The 20,296-nt window shown below is 38.4% G+C and overlaps 1 protein-coding gene across 2 annotated transcripts in view; it reads left to right on the top strand.

Moving 5' to 3' along the window:
- ROS1 (ROS proto-oncogene 1, receptor tyrosine kinase) overlaps positions 1-17,218 on the top strand; it is a 111,439-nt gene extending 94,221 nt beyond the window's left edge. For both annotated transcript variants that reach the window (XM_014781190.2, XM_087443754.1), the window contains exons 40-44: positions 164-261; positions 484-687; positions 1,713-1,847; positions 8,842-9,002; positions 16,508-17,218. In XM_014781190.2, the coding sequence (XP_014636676.2) occupies positions 164-261; positions 484-687; positions 1,713-1,847; positions 8,842-9,002; positions 16,508-16,818 (909 nt within the window). In that variant the 3' untranslated portion in view covers positions 16,819-17,218. The remainder of the gene's footprint in view (positions 1-163; positions 262-483; positions 688-1,712; positions 1,848-8,841; positions 9,003-16,507) is intronic.
- Positions 17,219-20,296: the final 3,078 nt, after the last annotated feature.

Here is a 20,296-nt window from a genome sequence, read left to right as displayed (position 1 = left end):
CTTTAAAACATTAGATATATGTGTGTGTATATGCATATATATGTAGCCATATATATACATATATACACATATGTATGTATATATATATATGTGTGTGTGTGTGTATATCTACATAGCTATAGTGAAAAATTAGTGCCTGTAATTTTTCTTTCATTTCTTACAGTTTCATGGTCCTTTACTCAGCTTGGTTGACCTCGTAGACCTGTGTGTAGATATTTCAAAAGGCTGTGTCTACTTGGAGCAGATGCACTTCATTCACAGGTACAGTGATATTCAAGATACAATGTTCTTAGGGATATTGGCACAATAATCACCTGTAGTTTGGGTAAAACATAAGATAATTAAACATTTTCATTCCTTCAAAATAGCAATAATTTGTGTAAAAAGTCTCTCTTGTCTACAGGCCTACTTGTGTTACTTGTCTGATCTCTGGAACTTTATTATTGTTATTATTATTATTACTAAATATGGCTTCTGCTGTAGGGATCTGGCAGCCCGGAATTGCCTTGTCTCTGTGAAAGACTATACCAGTCCATCACGGATAGTGAAGATTGGGGACTTTGGACTCGCAAGGGACATCTATAAAAATGATTACTATAGAAAGAGAGGAGAAGGCCTGCTCCCTGTTCGGTGGATGGCTCCAGAAAGTTTGATGGATGGAATCTTCACTACTCAGTCTGATGTATGGTGAGCTTAATAGGACACAGAGAAATGTGGGCAGAACCATCCACCATCAGAGCCATAAGGGATCTTGGAAGGTCATCTAATCTTGTTTTTCACATGAGAAAACAGAAGACCAAAGAGGTTAAGTGATTTCCCTCAAGCTAAATTGAAAGCTAGTGGCCAAGGTGGGCCTATTCCTGGGTCTCAGCAGTTTACATCCCTCCCTCTATCAGTTTGATCCTTTATCTCACTAGTGTATTGAAATAGATACCTTTACTTCAGGTATTTTGTTACTCTCCCAAAGTGTAAAGGCCATGATTAATAGGAATGGGTACCGATGAATTGATGTCCAAGTATGTGTCCAAATGCCTACTATTTTAGGATGTTTGGTCGTTAATTTATAAGTAGACTTTAAATCGTGGATCTCAAAAGGATTAGGACATTGGGGAGGTTTAGATGTCTCTTCATTATTTGAATAGGATGCCTCATTTTTGCTTGTTGTTCCCAAACTTCTGATTAGAGCTGCTCAAAATGTAAAGATGTGTCCAATAACTTTTAAGCTGGACTGGCCCTAAGCAAAATTGGGGATGAGATAAAATTGGTCCTCAGTGCTGCCAGTTTTTATTCATGCCTTCCCTCTCCATGTTTACTAGCACTCAAACTCAGGAAAAAAAAAAGGTGAAATGCTTTGTTGCTTACTCCTAGATGTGTCTGCGCATTGTGGCTATAAAAGATCACGGAGGTCTGGAGTGCAGGTTCAGCCAGGGAGGAGGAGCAAAATGTGTGTATGTGTGTGTGTGTGTGTGTGTGTGTGTGTGTGTTCGTTCCTGCCCCCACTAAGCTTTCCTATCACCTTTAAAGTGTTGCTAGTAGGCAGTTTCTTGTTCTACTTTTTCTTGTGGTCAACTTGTTTCTAAGTCTCCCATTCTTTGCCAATGATGTCAATCACAAAGTAGACTCCCAGAGCCCCGGGAACGATTAGGTTGGAGAAACTACTGTAAACATGTTTGTAATAGGTATAACTGAAGCAAACTCTTTAACGTCCTTAGGTCTTTTGGAATTCTGATTTGGGAGATTTTGACTCTTGGTCATCAGCCTTATCCAGCGCATTCCAACCTTGATGTTTTACACTACGTGCAAACTGGAGGGAGACTGGAGCCACCGAGAAATTGTCCTGATGATCTGTGAGTTAATGTTGTTAACATAAGCACCCCAAACAAAAACATGTGCACGTGCAATCTTATGCCACATTGGTACAGTATTTTAAAATAAAAACTGAGATTTATATATTTGTATAAACTACATAAAATGTAAATTGATTGTGGCACTTAATTTACTAAATACATGATAGTTTCTTTTTATTTATATATACACATATTATTTCACTTCAGATACAAAATTTAGAAAAGTAAAATATACTCCTGATTAAGTGAATTTTAATAAATAAATAAAAGCTCTGTGTGTGTGTGTGCACGTGTGTGCATGTGTGTATAGACACACATATTTTTTATGGAAGATCTGATTTGGCTAATATCTTAATCTGTAAATTAAAAGATTCTATTAAATAGGAATATATTGTTTAAAAGTTGGATTGCCTTTGTTGATGTAGCTGATATTGGGATATAGTACATGTACTACTAAAAATTGTACAAATTATCTATTTATGAACTTACACAAAGTGACTAAGTATTAGTGACTCTATCAAATTGCTCCTGGCCACTATTGAATTCTAATAAATTTGTGATCCTCAGAAAGTAGGTGATTTTGATCTAATTATAAGAGAAAAACAAGCCAAGTAATTTTGCCACGTACTAACCTACCTTCTTGTGAACAATCTCGGCAGAAATTTTAAGGCTTGAGTCTTTCTCCAAGAGGTGTTTTACCCAAGAAGTTTCTAAAAGAACATATAATCAACAAGTGTCAACTCCTCTGTCATGTGCATGATACCATGCTGAGGATTATATGGAATACAGAGGTGTTTAAACCAGGGTCATGGCTCTTCAGCATTTCAGAATATATTTTGAAAGAAAAGACACACACATGGAGCAGTTGGATCACAAGCCAACATATAATAAAGTGCTAAACTGTGTGGTACACACAAGTGCAAAAGGAATTAGCAGTATGCGGATACACGCCATGGTTGTACTGCCTTGACTATGCTGTGTTATTCAGACTGGAGCCAAAAGATGATTAAGAACTGGGCACCTTGGTTGGATGCTCTACTGGTGAATGTTTTTTGTATTATTTAAATCTTCCAGTTAGAAGAAGAAGATTTGAATCACTGCTTGTTTCTGATTTAGCTTTTATAGCCTCTGGGATATTGACAGGGAGCTCAGATATACACATACCTGAACAAGTTTGGTGACAGTGCTTAAAAATATGATTCATGATCCTTTTGAGGGAGATGGAAAAAATTCTGTAAGTTAAGGGTAAGAAATTACACAAAATTTGAAAATCTTTGATCTAAGGCTTCAGGGAGAAATGCCAGCATACCTAAGTATGAAATACATTTTTATTAAATAGTTAGCAAACTAATCACTGTTGTGCATCTCTTACACCTCTATCAAACACTCAGAAATTTTCCCCAGAATTTCATTGCACAAAATTGTCGTTGTGCTGTTTGAATTTTATCTGGCATAATGGTAATTATGGGTACCATAATTACCCATAGGGGGTAATGTACCTCATCACAATTATACAATGTTTTTGGATAGGCACTTTAGTGATCAATCACTGAATTATACATTTTGACTGATGTGTTCATTTATTTCGTTTAGGGGGGAGGAAGGTGGGTAATTAATTGCCTGGTTGTGGAGCAGAGAATGTAGGTATGTTGAATTTTGCTCTATCCAAAGGTATCCAAAGACGCAACTAGGAGGAGAGGAAGGAGTGTTAGAAAGGTGCTAGAAATATATTCCTGATTATAAGCGGGAAAAGATAATTCTATCTTGAATAATTATTCAGTTGGATACATTATTGCTCTAATTTTATAAAAACATAGTTTCCTTGAAACCAAACTTTTCCAATGGTGGTTTTGAAATGCGTTTGCACATGAGTGATTAAAAAGTAAATGGTGCTCCAAGCCCTCCAAGGGCTACATGCTCTCAGAGCCCCAGGAAGGGTTAACCATCTATTGCCAACGAGGAAAACAAGCTGTGCTAGGAAATGGAGCTCTCAGCGAGGCCATTCAATCTGGCTACGGCCTTAAGTTGTCATGATCAAGATTAACTACTCTCCTCAGAGTACAGAGGGAGCTGATTTTTATTTGAAGCAGTTCTCTGAGATCACAGGCCCAGCTTAGAGGGTTGAAAGTCTGCGTTGAGCCGTGCTGCACCTTCTATTCACTGCTTAAATACCCAGCACCTGGATGCACTCTGGGACAGGTGAGCCCGTGGATGGCTACGCTGTGCTCAGCTATTAATGGAATGTGGGGGCTCCGAGCATTCCTGCCCTTCTTTCCATAGCCTGGGATGTAGGATGGAAAGCCCAGTCCTCAGTATTCTCTTCAGCTTTTAGTTTGCACAACCACCACCCCACTCTCGAGAGGAAACGGGGTCAAAGGGCAATCTTCTTCAAGTGAGAGCTCTTCGGGATTCCCTGACAGACCTATCACAGTGGCAACTGGAATGACTGGAGAGTCTCTCAAATGCAGGAGGCAGTAGTGGGAGACATGGGGGTTCGCTATCTTATTTTTACCCCTTAAAAAATGGGTACACCTGGATGCTAATTGGATCTCTCAGGATTGGGTATAATGTGTAAGGGAGTTTGTAAAGTCTGTATTTTGTGTGCTTTGTTTAAAAACCTAGAGAAACTCATCCCCTTAATACTGAAAGATGCCATGCCATTTTCATCCGTTGAATTTCAATTGCTTTATGAATTCAAGGACTTTACTCATAGATACTAAAAATGAACATGGTTAATGAGTCTCGTGCTATTTTGAAAAAAAAAATTGAGGCAAAGAGGAGTAAAGTGTTGGCATGGTGGATGGAGGAATTTGAACCCGAACACTTAGCTAAATAGGATATTTCAAGTATAATAAGTGTGTATGTGTTTAGAGCTAGAACAAGCAGTCCGGGTAAATTTTAACAAAAGTGAAGAACCTGTAAGTTTATTTAGAGTAATATGCTTGAATATTTGTAACTATAACTTAGTGCAAGTATCTAATGTGCAATATTGAATCGTGACAAGTGTGTATGTGTAAGGAAAGACTCCTATGCCAAAGATATAGTTGTTGTTATTAATTTATCTGAAAGATGTAAGAAATGCATTTTTTAGGATTGTTAAATTCTTAAAAGACTATTTTATTCCATTGCCAGCTTAATGCTGTTTAAGAGCACAAGTTGTACTCTCTACTTTTTTTTTTAAATAATTTTATTTATTTGTTTTTTCCCCCAAAGCCCCAGCAGATAGTTGTATGTCATAGCTGCACATCCTTCCAGTTGCTGTATGTGGGACGCGGCCTCAGCATGGCCAGAGAAGCAGTGCTTCGGTGCGAGCCTGGGATCGAACCCGGGCTGCCAGCAGTGGAGCGCGCGCACTTAACTGCTAAGCCACGGGGCCGGCCCTGTACTCTCTACTTTTAAATGACTATTGCTTTATAGAGCTCCTTTTTTCTTAATCTAGGGCAATTCTGTGCTCAGTTTTCCTGGATGGTGGGAGAGAACAGTTTTATATGCTACCAGGTCATCTATTTTTGCCATCAGAAAATTAAGAATGATGATTGGATTCAATGTAAATTAAAGCCTCCACATAGATGAAAAAATTAGGAACGTTTGCTTAAATAAATTACCTGGATTAATCAAGAGGCTGAACTTTGGAGGGTAGTGTGAATGGGTGAGGTGCACAGTGACTAAGTGACCACTCTAAGTATGGCTTCTCTCTCCTCCCTCCCTCTCTCTCCTCTCTTTCCTCCTGCCTTCTTCTTTTTTCTCTCCTTCTCTCATTCTAAATAATCCCCATTAAGTGTCTTGAATGAGGCAGGTTATAAATGTAGAATGAGGTAAGTTATAAATAGATAAAATAAGTGAAAACTTCATAATTGAAATATGGCAACTCTTGAGAGATTCTCTCTTTTCTTTGGCAATGTCTTTGAATCACAACCCTATTTTCAGAAAGAGTATGCTTCCTGTGGAGAATTATACTTTACTTTCTCCTCTCATCTCTTAGGACAACCCTTAGGTTAGTCATCAAGATTCTACTTTAATTATTGGTTTAAATTCCATGATCGAGTGTCAGTTACAAGATTTTATTTCAAAGTCTAATTATCCTTCATTGAGATCTTTGTATAATCTTTGTTTCTAAATGCCACGGGTTATAAAGAAATGTGTAAAAGATTAGGTTCTCAGCTATGATTCTGATTTTTAAGAAATAGAGCCAAGTTTGGCACTCTATATCCAGAATATAAATTCCTCATAATATATGTGAAAAGTCATCAGGTCAATGCCGGAAAATAGACCAATATTAGGTTTCCCCATAATCTTCTGATATTGAATACTAACTCTGACTTAAGGGGCTTGTCAAGAAATGAGAGAGAGGGAAGTGGAGTTTACAGTCCACATTATAATGGAATATCCATTATAAGGAGATTCCATTATAATTCCTAAAATAGGTACTAGCTGTTTTAAATACAATACCTATAATGATTTCTGGGTTATTGTCGCCTAGTGATTGAATATATCCTTGCCCTAGCTTCATTGTCATTACCTTAGTCCAAACCATCATTATGTCTCACCCAGTCTTCTTTAAAAACTTCCTTGCTTCCACGGCCTCTCTATAATCCTTTCTTCGCATATATCAGCTAGAGTAATCTTTTAAAAATATAGAGATCATGCCTACTTAAAAACCTTCAACAGCTTTCCATTACAGTGTCATAAAATCCAACTCCTAGCCTGGTCTATGAGACCTGCATGATCTCGCTTCCTCCTCTGACCTGTCTCTTATACTCTCCTGCTCAACGACTGCTCTTCAGCCACACTGGCTTTCTTTCAGATGCTAAAATGTGCCAACCTCTTTCCAAATTTAGAAATTTACACATGCCTTTCCGTCTTCTAACTGTTCCCTGACTCCTATCCCCACCCTATTCCCATGACTAGCATCTTATTTTCCTACAAAGTTCTTTGGCTTAAATGTCACCTCTGCAGAAGGGCCTTCTGTGAACAACTTACCAAAAATGTTCCATCTCTATCAGATCTCACATTTGGAGTTTTCTTAGTACTTTTTAAAAAACATAATTTGTAATTGTGCATTTGTCTGTTGATATAGTAATACTAATATTTTTAAATACTTCCCAACTTATGTTTCTTTATCAAGTTCTCTCTCCCTGCCCCCAATCGGCCTTATAGCTTCAGAAAGTTAAAAAAGAGAGCAGGTGCTTGACCTTTTTAGAAAATCAGTAGACTTGAAAACCAAGCCTGGAGGAGAAAGGGTTATCTAGAATCCTTTAGCTCCTTGTTAGTGTATTAAATGCCAGATTTGAGTGACTAGAACATGCAATTCTCTGTGAGGATAATCTAATAAAAAAGAGGAAGTGACTAGAACCCTCACTCCTTCTAAGCCCTGGAGAAGTGTAGGAAGAAGAGATCTTGACAGATAGAGGTAGGAGGGTGAAGATGTTGGATATCTAGGTTTGGAAACCTCCTCTGTAGGCTTCAGTTAGATTAGGTGTGGGCAACACCAAGGGCATGGAGCAACTGCCCACTCCCTCCCCGTTCCAGAAGATGGCAAGGAAGTCATTGAGCAGGGAACCCCCTCCATTGACACGGAGACCCGGCATCCTGAAGAAGGTAGAATGGCAGCTTCAGACAGAGAACATCTAGCTTGCACTTCCAAGCCTCCTTTGTTTCCCATATGGTGTGAACATTTTGTTGAAACTAGAGATTCAGCCAAGGAGCACCCTTTGGGCACGCAACAGAAGAAGGAATGGGTTCCCTGGGCCTTGTCAGCAGATGTAGGACATGCTGCAGTCTCAGTGAAGCCTGCAGCTCGAGAGAGAAAAGGGAAGATCATCAGTTCAGTGGGGAAGGGACAAAAGAAAAGAAGAGATCACAGACTGCAAATAGCAGCCGATGCCCGCAGGATGGACCAGACCCGTCGCTCTGAGACACTCTGAGTCTAGCAAAGATCTGGAGGGCACAGTGGGCTCCAAAGGATCCTTCACTGTGCCACTATAAATCACATAAGACTTTAACCCAACGCATATCCTGACACCATCTTGGAGAAGAGGACAGAAGGAGTAGGAATAACCGAAAAATAAGGGAGACTGAGTTGTTATCCAGAAAAGACTGAGAATTAACTTAAAAGGATTGTTTAAAATATTGGATTGGACTAGGTTTTAAACTACATTGTACTAAATGAAGTTAATTTTCTTCCGCTGGGTGGTGGCTCTGAGAAAGACCTAATTAGTTACAGGCAATATAAAAGAGCTACATTTTTTTCCTGCTCGTATGAGTCGTAGTGTGATAAATTTTGTCACCCTCTTACATTTACTATATGTATCCCCTACAAGGATAGGAGCCACACTGCCACATCCCTAACTCGTGGTATACTGCTGGTATATAATAAGTACCCAACAAATCTTTGTTGGATGAATGAGTGAACACTAGTTAAGAATGCTACACAGACAATTCTTAGACAACTATTAAAGAAAAGATCATTTTTAATCAACTAGCTATTAATGTCTGGGAAACTGACATTAATTAACCTGACAATTTAATGAAGAATAACAGCATTAGAATCAAATCTGGTTTCTGTCTCTAGTTCTGCCACAAAATATCTGTGTGGCTTGGAGTAAATCTTAGATTTTGTTTTAGATATCAACGTATGAATGTCAAGTTGTTTTAATCTCAGCTTCTTCAATAATTTTTGTAGCTGTTCATTCCCACGTGTGTTGAGTAAACATTTCCAACCATCTATTTATACATCTATTTATTTGGATTAATAACTGTCAATGTCAGCTTTTCAAAAGAAACATGTTATCTAATAAAGGTCGTAATATTGCAAGCCACTATTAAATAAGAAACCACAGCTTTTGTTCTAGTTCAGTTATATTAACTATGGAAAACTGGCAGTAACTCAAATTCTTTTCCTGTTAAAATGGCCTAACCTGGGTCATCAGTAATGATTGCCTAATGATTGTTTTCCAATCACCATTTACTCTCATGTCTTTACCCACATATCCAGGTGGAATTTAATGACCCAATGCTGGGCTCAAGAACCTGATCAAAGACCTACTTTCAATAAAATTCAAGACCAGCTTCAGTTATTCAGAAATTTATCTTTAAATAGTATTTCTCACTGCAAAGAAGCAAACCCCAGTGGAGTCATAAATGAAGGCTTTGAAGGTGAGTTTGATTCTTCTTCAGAGTTTTCTGGTTTTCTCTCCAGTGTGAACTGAACAGGGTTAAAATGGGATGTACACAGAAGATAATTTATGGTGGGTAAGAAGAATAATATACATGCACCATCCTCATATTTATTGTTTATTGTACTTCTCTCTGAAAATAATTTTGTACTGTGCACAATTAAAAAAAATAGTGATATGGTCCCTGGGTTTCTAATCTAAGATACTAAGCAGGAGAATTAGCATTTAGACTACGTTTTCCTGAGGTCTACTCTCCTCCCCCTCCACCTCTCACACCAGTTTGGACCTCAAGCACAGAGTTGAGTTAATTATAGACTGTTAGGTTTGTGGTACATTATCAACACTGGTCTATGCAGGGCTTCTCTTTTATTTTGTTTGTTTATTCCCTTTATCTCCATATTCCTCTCCTGTTCTACTTCCTCCTTCCCTCTGCCAGGCAACCATTCTAATGTCTTTAATGTGTATCTTTTTATTTGTATCTTGTCCTGCAAAATGTGTATTGTATGCATGGATGCAATTGCATTGTGCAATGCTTCTTTTCTTTCTTTTTTTTTATTAAGCATCATGTTCTCAAGAGCCATCCAGGTGGCTATGTTTATATCTAATCTGTTGCTTCTAACTGCTGAGTAATTTTGCTATGATTATTATAGTGGGTCATACCTTGCTGAAGTCTCGTGTGATTCCACAACTTCAGTATTTTGGTCAATAAGACAATAATCTTCTGGAACCATTCTACTATGATAGACAGACTAAGCCTTTTAGTTCAATGAAGAGTATAAAACAGAACTAAAACATTGTAGTCACTTAATTCCTTTCCAAAATCAGATTTACACTACATTTGCCTAATTGACTGCAGAAAAATGAATTTTAAAATGGTTCTCTCCAGCTGCTCTAGAACTCCTTCCTGTTATTAAAAGTTCACGGGGCCCATTGTTTTTTTTTCAAATGCAGACATTCTTGCTTAGAAATAAACCTGGCAAGATGGACCATGACTCAGAATCTCTCAGAATTAGGCCTCTTGGTCTGTGCAGTGGTTGATTATAAAGTGGCCAATGGCTGTCCTGGAGTCGTCTCTCTACTATAGCCCATGGCGAGACCTTCATCATGAGTGATGCACTTGACTCATAGCAGGGAAAAATAAGCCCAAGGAGGAATATCTGCTTGTCTTGTTTGCTGTGTTTCTGATTACATATTTGAGTAACTTTGGATCCATGACATGAATGGAGATAAGACTCTGATCACGTGACATCTTTAATATAAACAGCTAAGTGACAGACTGGAAAGGGCTGTGCTTGCCTTGAGCCTGCATCATAATCCTCATCAGAATAAGCCTTGTTAATAGTCTCACGTTGGCTCTACCTGCCTTCTCATCATGGAACTGAGCTGATTCTAAGAAAAGTGCCAATGGCTGAGCCCTTAGGAATTGCTACCCCATCCTTTTGGAGGTTCTGTACATGCACTTGGCTGTGTGAAGATCTCATAAGATAAAAACATACCTGTAAGACATTCTAGATACTATAAAGTCCTTCTCATTTTCTTAACATTTGCTTAATGTATTCCTCTGAATGAGATTTCTATAAAATTTTTTAAAAATTATTTCAACAGAGACTTACTGTCTTGTGTAGGGCATAGTGTTAAGCACCTGAATTTAACGTGTTGCTTTGGGCTGCTTTTAAGAAAAAGAAGCAGTGAGAATATTTCTTTCCCTTGAGAAACTAGAGTCAGTTTCTTTAATTTTGTATGTAAAGTTTAATAGTAAGCTCTGCTTCTACTAGTGATTTTGAAAATTGACCTTGTCATAGGACTATGTCTCTAACCACAGGAAAGATGTGTGTCACCAGTTCACTGTTAAATAATCCTGTTTTGCTCGAGCCGTTGGAACCTGCTTCTGCTTAGCTTGGTTCTTATTTGTTGTAACCACACATATGGTAACTGTAGAGGAACCACAATCTGGGATGGTTTTCCCATATGTAAAATGAAATGAAATCTTTTGTTCTTAAGGTAGATAAATGGCAGTAAATGGGTTGAGTTGAATGTGTAGAGGAAGGATGCCAAATCCACACTGTGTGGCAGAGGGGGAGTCAATAAAAGCCACTGGGAGGAGGTTAATCTTGAGCTGAGTTCTGCAGAGATGAGGAAAAAAAGTGTATCAGGATAGAAGGAGCAGTATGTAGAAAGGCAGAGAATAATAGAGAGTGGGGTGTTCACAGAACTGCATGCAGTTTATCACACATGAGGGTGGGAAATGGCAAGTGGTGAAATTGGAGGGATGGTGGTCACACTAATCAGTAAGAAATTAAAATTAATGCAAGCTGAATTAATGAATGGTAACAGACGTAAAGAGAAGGAAATGGAGTCCAAAGTTACTACAGAAGTAGATGCTATAGGACTTGGCATCGAACTGGGCGAAGAAGAGAGAGGAGAGAATGGTGAATTTGAGGAACTAGGTGAAAAGTAATGCTCTTTCCAAAGATGGGGAGCTTAGGAGGAGGAACAGCTTTCTTTGCGCATGTTTGGTTTGAGTTGGCTATGGGATAAGTGGAGAAGCCAAGTATTCAGTTGGAAGATCTGTCCTGTAAGTATAAATAGTTGAAGTCAAGGGTGTAGATGAGGTCATTCAATTAGAGTGTATAGAATAAGAAGGGAAGTGAACAGTGGATGGAACGCAGAAAACAGCCAATATATGAGAAACTGACAAAGAAAGATGGTGGACACACAGAAGAGAAGCCAGAAAGGGAAGAGGAAGGTCGTAAGAGGGTATTGTCATGGAAATCCAAAGGATAGAGGCTCACGAAGGAAGGAGTGGTTAAATGCTGCACAGGTATAGTTCCATAGGGATATAAGGATTTTACAGTTGACTTGTAGCATATTTTAAAATTCAACTCTTTGCTCATGGCATCCTTTCCTTCTAATGTGTACAGATGTTTTATAAAAATCACAGAGGCTGCCATAATGGGTGTTTGAGGGCCTAAGAGCTTAGCTTCACCTTAGTCTCTACCGGAAGTCTCCATGAATGCTTAAGAAAACCTTTTTACCATGTTGCATTACCTAGTCCGTCTATGAGTCTGAGATGAGTAACAAACAGTGCTCACACTAAATATACAGAACAAAACCCTTTTTGTGAATTGCTTTTCATGGCAATATTAGCTAATTTTATTTTAGTACTTTTTTATGTGCCGTTCATAGTGCTATGTGGGTTAACTCATCAAATCCTCACAATAGCCCTATGAAGTGAGTATTATTATGTCACCCTTCGACAGATGAAAAGACTGAGGTATAGCAACTTGCCCATGGTCGTGCTGCTGAGATGGGGCTGGACTATAAGTCTATTCTAGAGCCTTCGCTCTCAGCCTTCACAGAGACATGGCTGTGGTAAAGAAACTGCCCGCACCTTCTCTCCACTTCGTTACCAATTGTGTGCTGCACAGCTGGGTATAGTGAAAGAACTTATTACTCATGGCCTGCTAGAAAAGATCCACCAATTTGTCCAGGTTATATCAAATTTATTTAGGTGCCATGTTGTTGGCTGACTACATTAAAATTCTAAATAATATTCAAAAAAATAAAGAAGCAGACATAAATATGCAGAATAATGATGCAGGAAGAGTTTAACAGGGAACATAATCAAACTTTGATAGTTTAGATAGAAAGAAGCAATTCTGTGCCATGACAGGAATATAATTTTAGTAAAGGAGAAATTCACATTCTGTTATTTACAATGAATGTAAATTCTGAAGGTAAGGGATGGAAAGAGACATGAGAATCACTGAAAATTTTGATAATTGCTATGTGACTGAACAAAAGAAAGAGAGAAGAAATAGAATGAAAAGCAGAGTTTACATATTTGCCAAGGTTAGAAATCATGGAACAGCGCCTTCAAGGCAAGCTTAAGCTTAATTACCTTTTTAATCAAAGAGAATGTGTTTAATAATAGTTTGCTGCATTGCAGACTGGTAGGCATATTTAGGAAAACAGGAAGATATCTGTCTTTATTTTTATTGTTGGAGATGTATAAGAAGATAAGAAAGCCATTGGGAGGACTTTTTTGGAAAAAAAATAAAGGGCATTAGGATTACAGAGAGCAATAATACCATGCTTCTCCTATGGTCCTACTGACCTAATGGGGTGGAGAGGGGATAGCGAGAGAAGATTAGTAACATATCTGGGCATCTAGTAAAAATATCCCAGTGACTTCATCCAAACATTTGTGTAAACATCACCTCATCGGTCCCAGAGAGTTCTACAGGAAACAAATCTAAATGCTCCTCTGCTGTTCTAAACATAGCCAGTCAGCCGGCATATGTCTCGTCTGTAAATACCCTGTCTTACTTGGAAGTCTTTATTTTAATATTTTCCTCTTAAATTGAGAGTTGTTGAGTGCATGCTGTTCTTACTCAGGATCACTGCTCTAATGACCTAAAGGCTTTCTATTCAGTCGTTTTAAAACAAAAATAAACAAACAACACTCCCCTCGCCCCCCCCATTTCTCACAAGTTTTTTATGCAATAAGAAGATGTACTAATTGCTAAAAGCTTGCCAGGGTCAAGTTACTAAATATTGCTCTAAGTACTATGAACCAATGAAGTAGTAAGCTAATGATTTTTTTTCTGATCTATGGTGCCAGAATTTGTAAAAAGAATTTATTTGCCTTATATAAAGATTCTAAAAAAAATAATTCAACAGCAAGCAAAAAAAAATTAAAATCATGTTTCAGCAGAAAATTGCCCAATATGCTATTTAATGGCAGTGAAGCAGCTGATAACCTGTGTAGTTAGACCTATATTGTAGATTTAAGTTTTCATTGAAATTCTAAACTCCTTTAATTTAATTTCTCTAAGGCCTTTAGGATTATCATCCTAATTTCCTCAATAATCTGGGCTACTGGATTATTTAATGTTAAATGTCCTATTTCTCCTTATCACTTTTTGACATTTTGTACTGTTATTGTCATATATAGTATGTTATTCTTATGAGTTTCTAGATGGCTACCAGTACATATTGACAATACTCATAACAGTTGGATCCTTCCCTAGATATTCAGCCCTTAGGTACTAACCACACATGGCATGTGATAAAGTTAATTTTATGGGGGAGATATTTTACAACACAGTTTTATGCATGTGGTTTGAAATATGCTATAATGATGTTTGAACAATGAAGAGAAACATGAGATGATGCCCAAGAGCCTGTGCACCTGTAGCTTGGCCATCTTGTTCTTTGGCAGTGGGGGAGGGTCTGCAAAAGAAATGAGCACCTAATAAGACAGAGCAGGGACAGTAGTTCACATGCTCTTATAATAAAATAAGCTTTGTAGTTCAGGTTTGGAGCTTGGTAAATAGGTAGATGCATTAAATTCCATCAGGAAAAAAATGGGTACAATGATGCTTCCCTTAGCTCTTTGAAATTATTTGATTTTCCCCATATTTCAATTTAAATACATTCCAAATGAACCCAGCCTGGTTGTATGCCAGGGCTAAGTGCAGAAGGCTGGCAGCCCAGCAGGCCTCATCCACACATTTTGATGCTCTTATGCTTATGAGGAGAAAGGGAGGGACCACTGTCTATTGACTGAAACATATCTGATTTGTAAAATATGATACTTTATGAAAGGACAATCATATTTCTGATCATAAATTTTTCATCCAGGTAGTAATGGCCAGAGATTGGAAAACATTGGTAAAAAACAAATCATTCCCTGGGCCAGCTCTGATGGCCTAGTGGTTAAAGTTTGACACTTTCACCACTTTGGCAGATTGGGTTTGTTTCCCAGTCTCAGAACCACACCACCCACCTGTCAGTTGCCACGCTTCTATGTGGCAGCGGCTCACATAGAAGAACTGGAAGGACTTACAACTAGGGTATACAACTGCGCAGTGGGGGGCTTTGGAGAGAGAAAAAGAAAAAAAAAAGAGGAAAGTTAACAACAGATGTTAGCTTAGGGCGAATCCTTCCCTGCAAAAAAACAAACAAAAAGACAAATCATTCCCACAATATACATTTGTGTATTTATCTTTTAGATTACCTAGAATTTTGTGAAATGTTTTAGAAACTCTGCTATTAGGTTTCAACAAGAATTCTTATACTTTTCTAAGTAAGGTCAATCTTTAAGTAAAGACAAAATAATATGAGCATGATTGTGAAGAAGGTCGATTACCCTCTGGTTGCCCAGTTTTCTACTGTCACACACCACCCCAACCACCCCAGTGCATGTGTGTCCAAAGTCTGTGCTTCTCAAGGACTCCCGTAGGGCTCACTGCCCACCCACGTGGCTCTTCCTCACACAGCACGGCAGACTCGAGCCAGATAGTTTGGATTCAAATTCTAGCTGTGTGACCTTGGGCAAATTATTTAACTCTTGTGTGCCTCAATTTCCTTCTCTGTTAAATGGAAATAATACTAATACCTACTTATAAGTATTAACAACAACAATAATAATAATTATTATTATATTTCATGTCACTTTCCTTCTTCAGTGCTGCCATTAAAACTTTCCAGGCCTGTGTCCGTTCCCTATCAGCCTTTTGAGGTCATACGCATGCTAGTTTTAATTTATTTGCCAATTGGTGTTAATGATTTCATGTGCTGCTTGTCTCAGGGAGACAGCGTAGGAGGCCCCACTACACTGGCTGCCTAGCTGTTCCTCAGTCCACACCCAGCGTGCTCCTGCCTCAGGACCCTTGTTCTTGCTCTTCTCTCTCCCTTGAATCTTCTTCCTAAGATATTCACATGGTGAATTCTATCCTTTAATTCAGGTCTCTACTCGAATTTTACCTCTTCAGAGAGGACTTTGCTGACATCTCATCTAAAATAGCAGCACCCTTCAATTACCACAATTATTCTCTTCTCCTTTTTCTGCCGAGTTTTCCTTCCCAGTGCTTGTCACCACCTGACATACACTTAGTTGTCCGCTAGCTTATTGTCTGTCTCCCGCCATTAGAATGTAAACCCCGAAGAGCAACAAGTTTGTTTTGTTCATTGCTGTATCATCAGTACCTAGAACACAGCCTGACACGTAGTAGGCATCCAATAAATATTATCTTAATAAATGGTTAAATTACTTAATCTAAAGCAATACATCTTTAAAGGTAGATATTTTAGCTGGTATGCAGGATAAAAGGGTAAGCACTTTAGACAAAAAGGGGCATCCTAGGGCCATTTAATTCCTGTCATGAAGACCATGGCCTGTTCTGCCTGTTACGGCAGAGTTAACCACCTCTGTGCTCTCGCCATGTTTTACATATTCCTTTATGACATATAGCACACATCACCTTCTATAGTTACATTTCTGCTCCCCTACTAGACTGCAGCAGCCTCAAGGATAGGGAGCATGTCTTGTTTATCTTTGTATTTCCTTAGTGGTCATCATAAATTTTTGCCAAACCAATGTATATGGTTGATGTTATTATAATTCTCATACAGCCTGTATATTGCAAATAAAGAAACTCGAATTAGATGCTACAATAACTTTTATTATTTTTTGCACAGATGAAGATGGAAATGTGATTTCCTTGAGTTCAGATGATAATATGTCCATTGCTTTAATGGAAACCAAGAACCAAGAAGGGTTAAATTATATGGTACTTGCTACAGGATGCAGCCAAGGTGAAGAAAATTCTGAGGGTCCTCTAGGCTCCAAGGAATCTGAATCCTGTGGTCTGAGGAAAGAGGAGAAGGAACCACATGCAGACAAAGATATCTGCCAAGAAAAACAAGTGGCTTACTGCCCTCCTGGCAAGCCTGAAGGCCTGAACTATGCCTGTCTCACTCACAGTGGATATGGAGATGCATCTGATTAATAGCTCTGTTTGGGAAATGCAGAGTTGAGATAAACACTCCCATTAAGTAGTTACTGAAAGAAAACCCTAACAGAATGATGTGTGGTGGTCTATGACACCGAATTAACACTGGGAAGTTCCAGAATTATAAACTTGGTTCTGAGATCCATTTGGTATCAGTTGTGACAACCCTCATGCCAACTGTCTAACCTTCTGCAGAATTCTGAGGTGAACCTCTAAGCATTTGGAAAGCTTAGGAAGACTTATGAGTCTGGAAGGGAAACTGCTCTCCTTCGCCCTTGAGGTCTCTTAAACCATTGCCCACCCTTCAGTCTAGGCTGTAACAGAAACATCTTGGTCAGATGTTTAGAGACAAAGTAGGTGTGTTCAGAGAGCTGAAGGAGGAGGATGAGAAGTGTGCTCAGGGGGCTGACTGAACTATAGATTATCCCAAAAGGGACAGAGGAAATGACTAAACTACACATACAGAAGGAATCAGCTCCTATGACCTACAAGAGGTCATTTGGAAAGCTATTACTTCAATAAAATATTGTCTTTAATTATAACTCTAAAATATTTTGTATTTTGGAGGCTTGGAACAGCAGCTTCAGTCATATTGAAAACAGGACCATGAAGATCTCTACATCCTAAAGTTTAGCAATTCCATTATCTCTGGGTTGTGTAAAAATTGCTCTGTGACTTGTGTGCTTTTATGGAAATGAGCTAATATAAAGATTGTTTTTATTTCCCGTTTCTGTTTTATATATAAAATACTTAGGATTACATTTAATATTAAATTGTCCTTAAAATTAAATATAAATAATTATACAATGTTAATTCAAGCTATGTGATTTTTAGCAACCACCAGATATAATAAATACGTGAATGAGAACTATTTAAAAATTCTTCAGAGAAGCACTCTGACTGAAAGCCAGTCATTATTGATGCAGTTGCCCCATTAAATCTGAAAGCCTCAACTGCTCTAACAGCAACACTAATGAAAGCATTCGATGAGTTATTCAGTTGCAATATACAGAATGTTCACTAGATATAAAGAACACTTTGATTATGACATTTGCTAAGAACTACTGTGGAAGAGGATCACGTATCTATTTTCACCTTGGATAATTTAGTTCATTTTTAGACTTGCCCACTACCTGAGAATCTGTGCAGATGATTGGCTGTGTGGTGAGGAACACAGAGAAGTCAATGTGTTAGTTTTGTGACGAACAGCCCCCAAGGTCCAGGATTTGTGGCCACTCTGCTACATCTGTTGTTTTCCTGAACAAGGCGGGGTGTTTCCTCTCTGATTTTTGACCTTCTAATGGGCATTTATCATTCTTTTTGATAGCGCAGCCTATGACACACCTTCCTATGTTGGAGAATTCCTCTATCTTTATCTTCTGGGTGGGAGCTATGTTCCATTTGCCTCCCCAAGATCTCTTGCAGCAAGAGCCCTCACGACTCAGACACACCCACCACAGGCTTCTAATTGAGAGCTAAGGAGGCAAAGAAACAGAGACCACAGTAAGTCTTCTCTGGTGATGGTGGCAGCTGCAGTTGGTCTGGCTCCTGGCATCCAGCGTCCAGGGCCAGGAGAGTTGGCAGAGCAAGGCTGGAGCCTGGTGCCTCTGGCTGCAGGGGTAGCCAGACTAGACTGGTTCTGCTGTCTGCTTCTAGCCAGTGCTCCCATCTCCGTAGCCTCTGAGTCTGGTTCTCAAGCCCTCACAGAGATTCTGTGAGTTCTCCTATATCCTCTTTATTTTATTTTTTTTTAAAATAATTTTATTTATTTTTTTTCCCCCAAAGCCCCAGTAGATAGTTGTATGTCATAGCTGCACATCCTTCTAGTTGCTGTATGTGGGACGCGGCCTCAGCATGGCCGGAGAAGCGGTGCATCGGTGCGTGCCTGGGATCCGAACCCGGGCCACCAACAGTGGAGTGCACACACTTAACCGCTAAGCCACGGGGCCGGCCCTGAGTTCTCCTATATCCTCTTAATAAATGATTTTCTTTTAAATTAGCTAGAGTCAGTTTCTGTTGCTTGCAACCAGGACTTTTGCTCCTCCAGTGCCAAGAACTTTATTTTGGAATACACAGATGGATCAGAAGTGTATAGAAGAACTGGATTTCCAGTACAACGCATTTGCATTACAATTTGGACAATAGAGAATTTTATAGAATGTCTGAGGGGAACAGCCCATAAAATATCATGTTTCAGCCAGGATATAAGTACAAATCAGTAGTTTTTTAATAATTCATAGTGAACAGTATTGGTAGAAATATTTAATGCAAAGTAAAATAGACAGTGGCTAAAATCTCACAGGTAAAATTTACTATAGATAAAAGTAATTGATGAAATACAAATGACTGATAATACTGAAAACTACAAAGCTAATTCTGGAAAAAATGGATTTTGTAGTCAAGAGGGAAGAAATTGGCAATGGCTAAAAATGACACTTGTTAAAATGTGTTTTTCACTAAAAATTAACAGAATAATAAAATCTTATTGATAATTTTTTTATCTGCAAAATATGACCTGGAAATATGAGACTTGGAAGAAATAATGGCCCCCAAAGCCAGAAGTTTTGGTAAAAACAAAACAAAACAGTACAAAAGCCGATCAATAAATCTAACCTTCATGTTAAATTATTCAAGGAAAAGAAATAACCCAGTAGTATTATTAAGTAGTATTAAGAAAAGTATTTAAATTGAAAGTGAAAAGTATTGTTTATGATTTAACATTGCCAACTGAACAAAGATTTACCTAGATAAAATAAATATATTGATATAATTCTGATGAAAATGCTTTATTCAAAACATCCTTGAGAAGAGAGCCTGTCCTGGGCCCAGATGCTCTCTGTGTTTCTTGCCCATACTGGTGTTTTCCCTGGCCTGATGGAATCTCCTCACCTGTTCTTCTCTGCTTATCTAAATCCCACTCATTGTTTAGGATCAGCTCATCTTCCAACTTTTTGGGAAAGCTTGCCCCAACTCCCTCCCTTCTTCCTTCTCCAAATTACTGTTTCCTTTGCTGTCTTTACATCTCATTTGGCAGTAACCACATGTATTTCCAACCCTGTTTCTATGTATTTTACTTACTTGAATAAATTTTAAGCTTTCTGAAGACAGGGTAATGTCTTTTAACCCTTTGTATCTTCTCTAAACCAAAGCAGATATTCATGTTTAATGGATTAATTGGCTGATTTTCTGATCATTTGTTTTCAATACATTTCACAAGTCTTCACTTGTAGCTCATAGAAGGGATGCCAGAAAATTGGTCTAATGCCAAGGGGGACTCAAGAGGGTCCTTTTGATCCTGAGTTGTCTCTCGAGATCTAGACAGATTATAGTTGGGGGACAGCTTTGAGGTTCAGATCAGTCTTAGGTGAGGCCTGAAATTCTTAAAGCTGTTGAAATGATGGTGAACATATGCTAAAGGAGGAAAAAATTTATTTTATCATTACCAGTTTCTCCCCTGTCTTAAATCCACCCTTTA

The sequence above is a fragment of the Ceratotherium simum genome, chromosome 19, assembly GCF_057802395.1.
Source record: "Ceratotherium simum simum isolate JZ-2026a chromosome 19, ASM5780239v1, whole genome shotgun sequence".
In the NCBI taxonomy this organism is placed as follows: domain Eukaryota; kingdom Metazoa; phylum Chordata; class Mammalia; order Perissodactyla; family Rhinocerotidae; genus Ceratotherium; species Ceratotherium simum.
The sequence above is the reverse complement of the archived record's forward strand: the minus strand, read 5'-3'. Positions and strand labels throughout refer to the sequence as shown.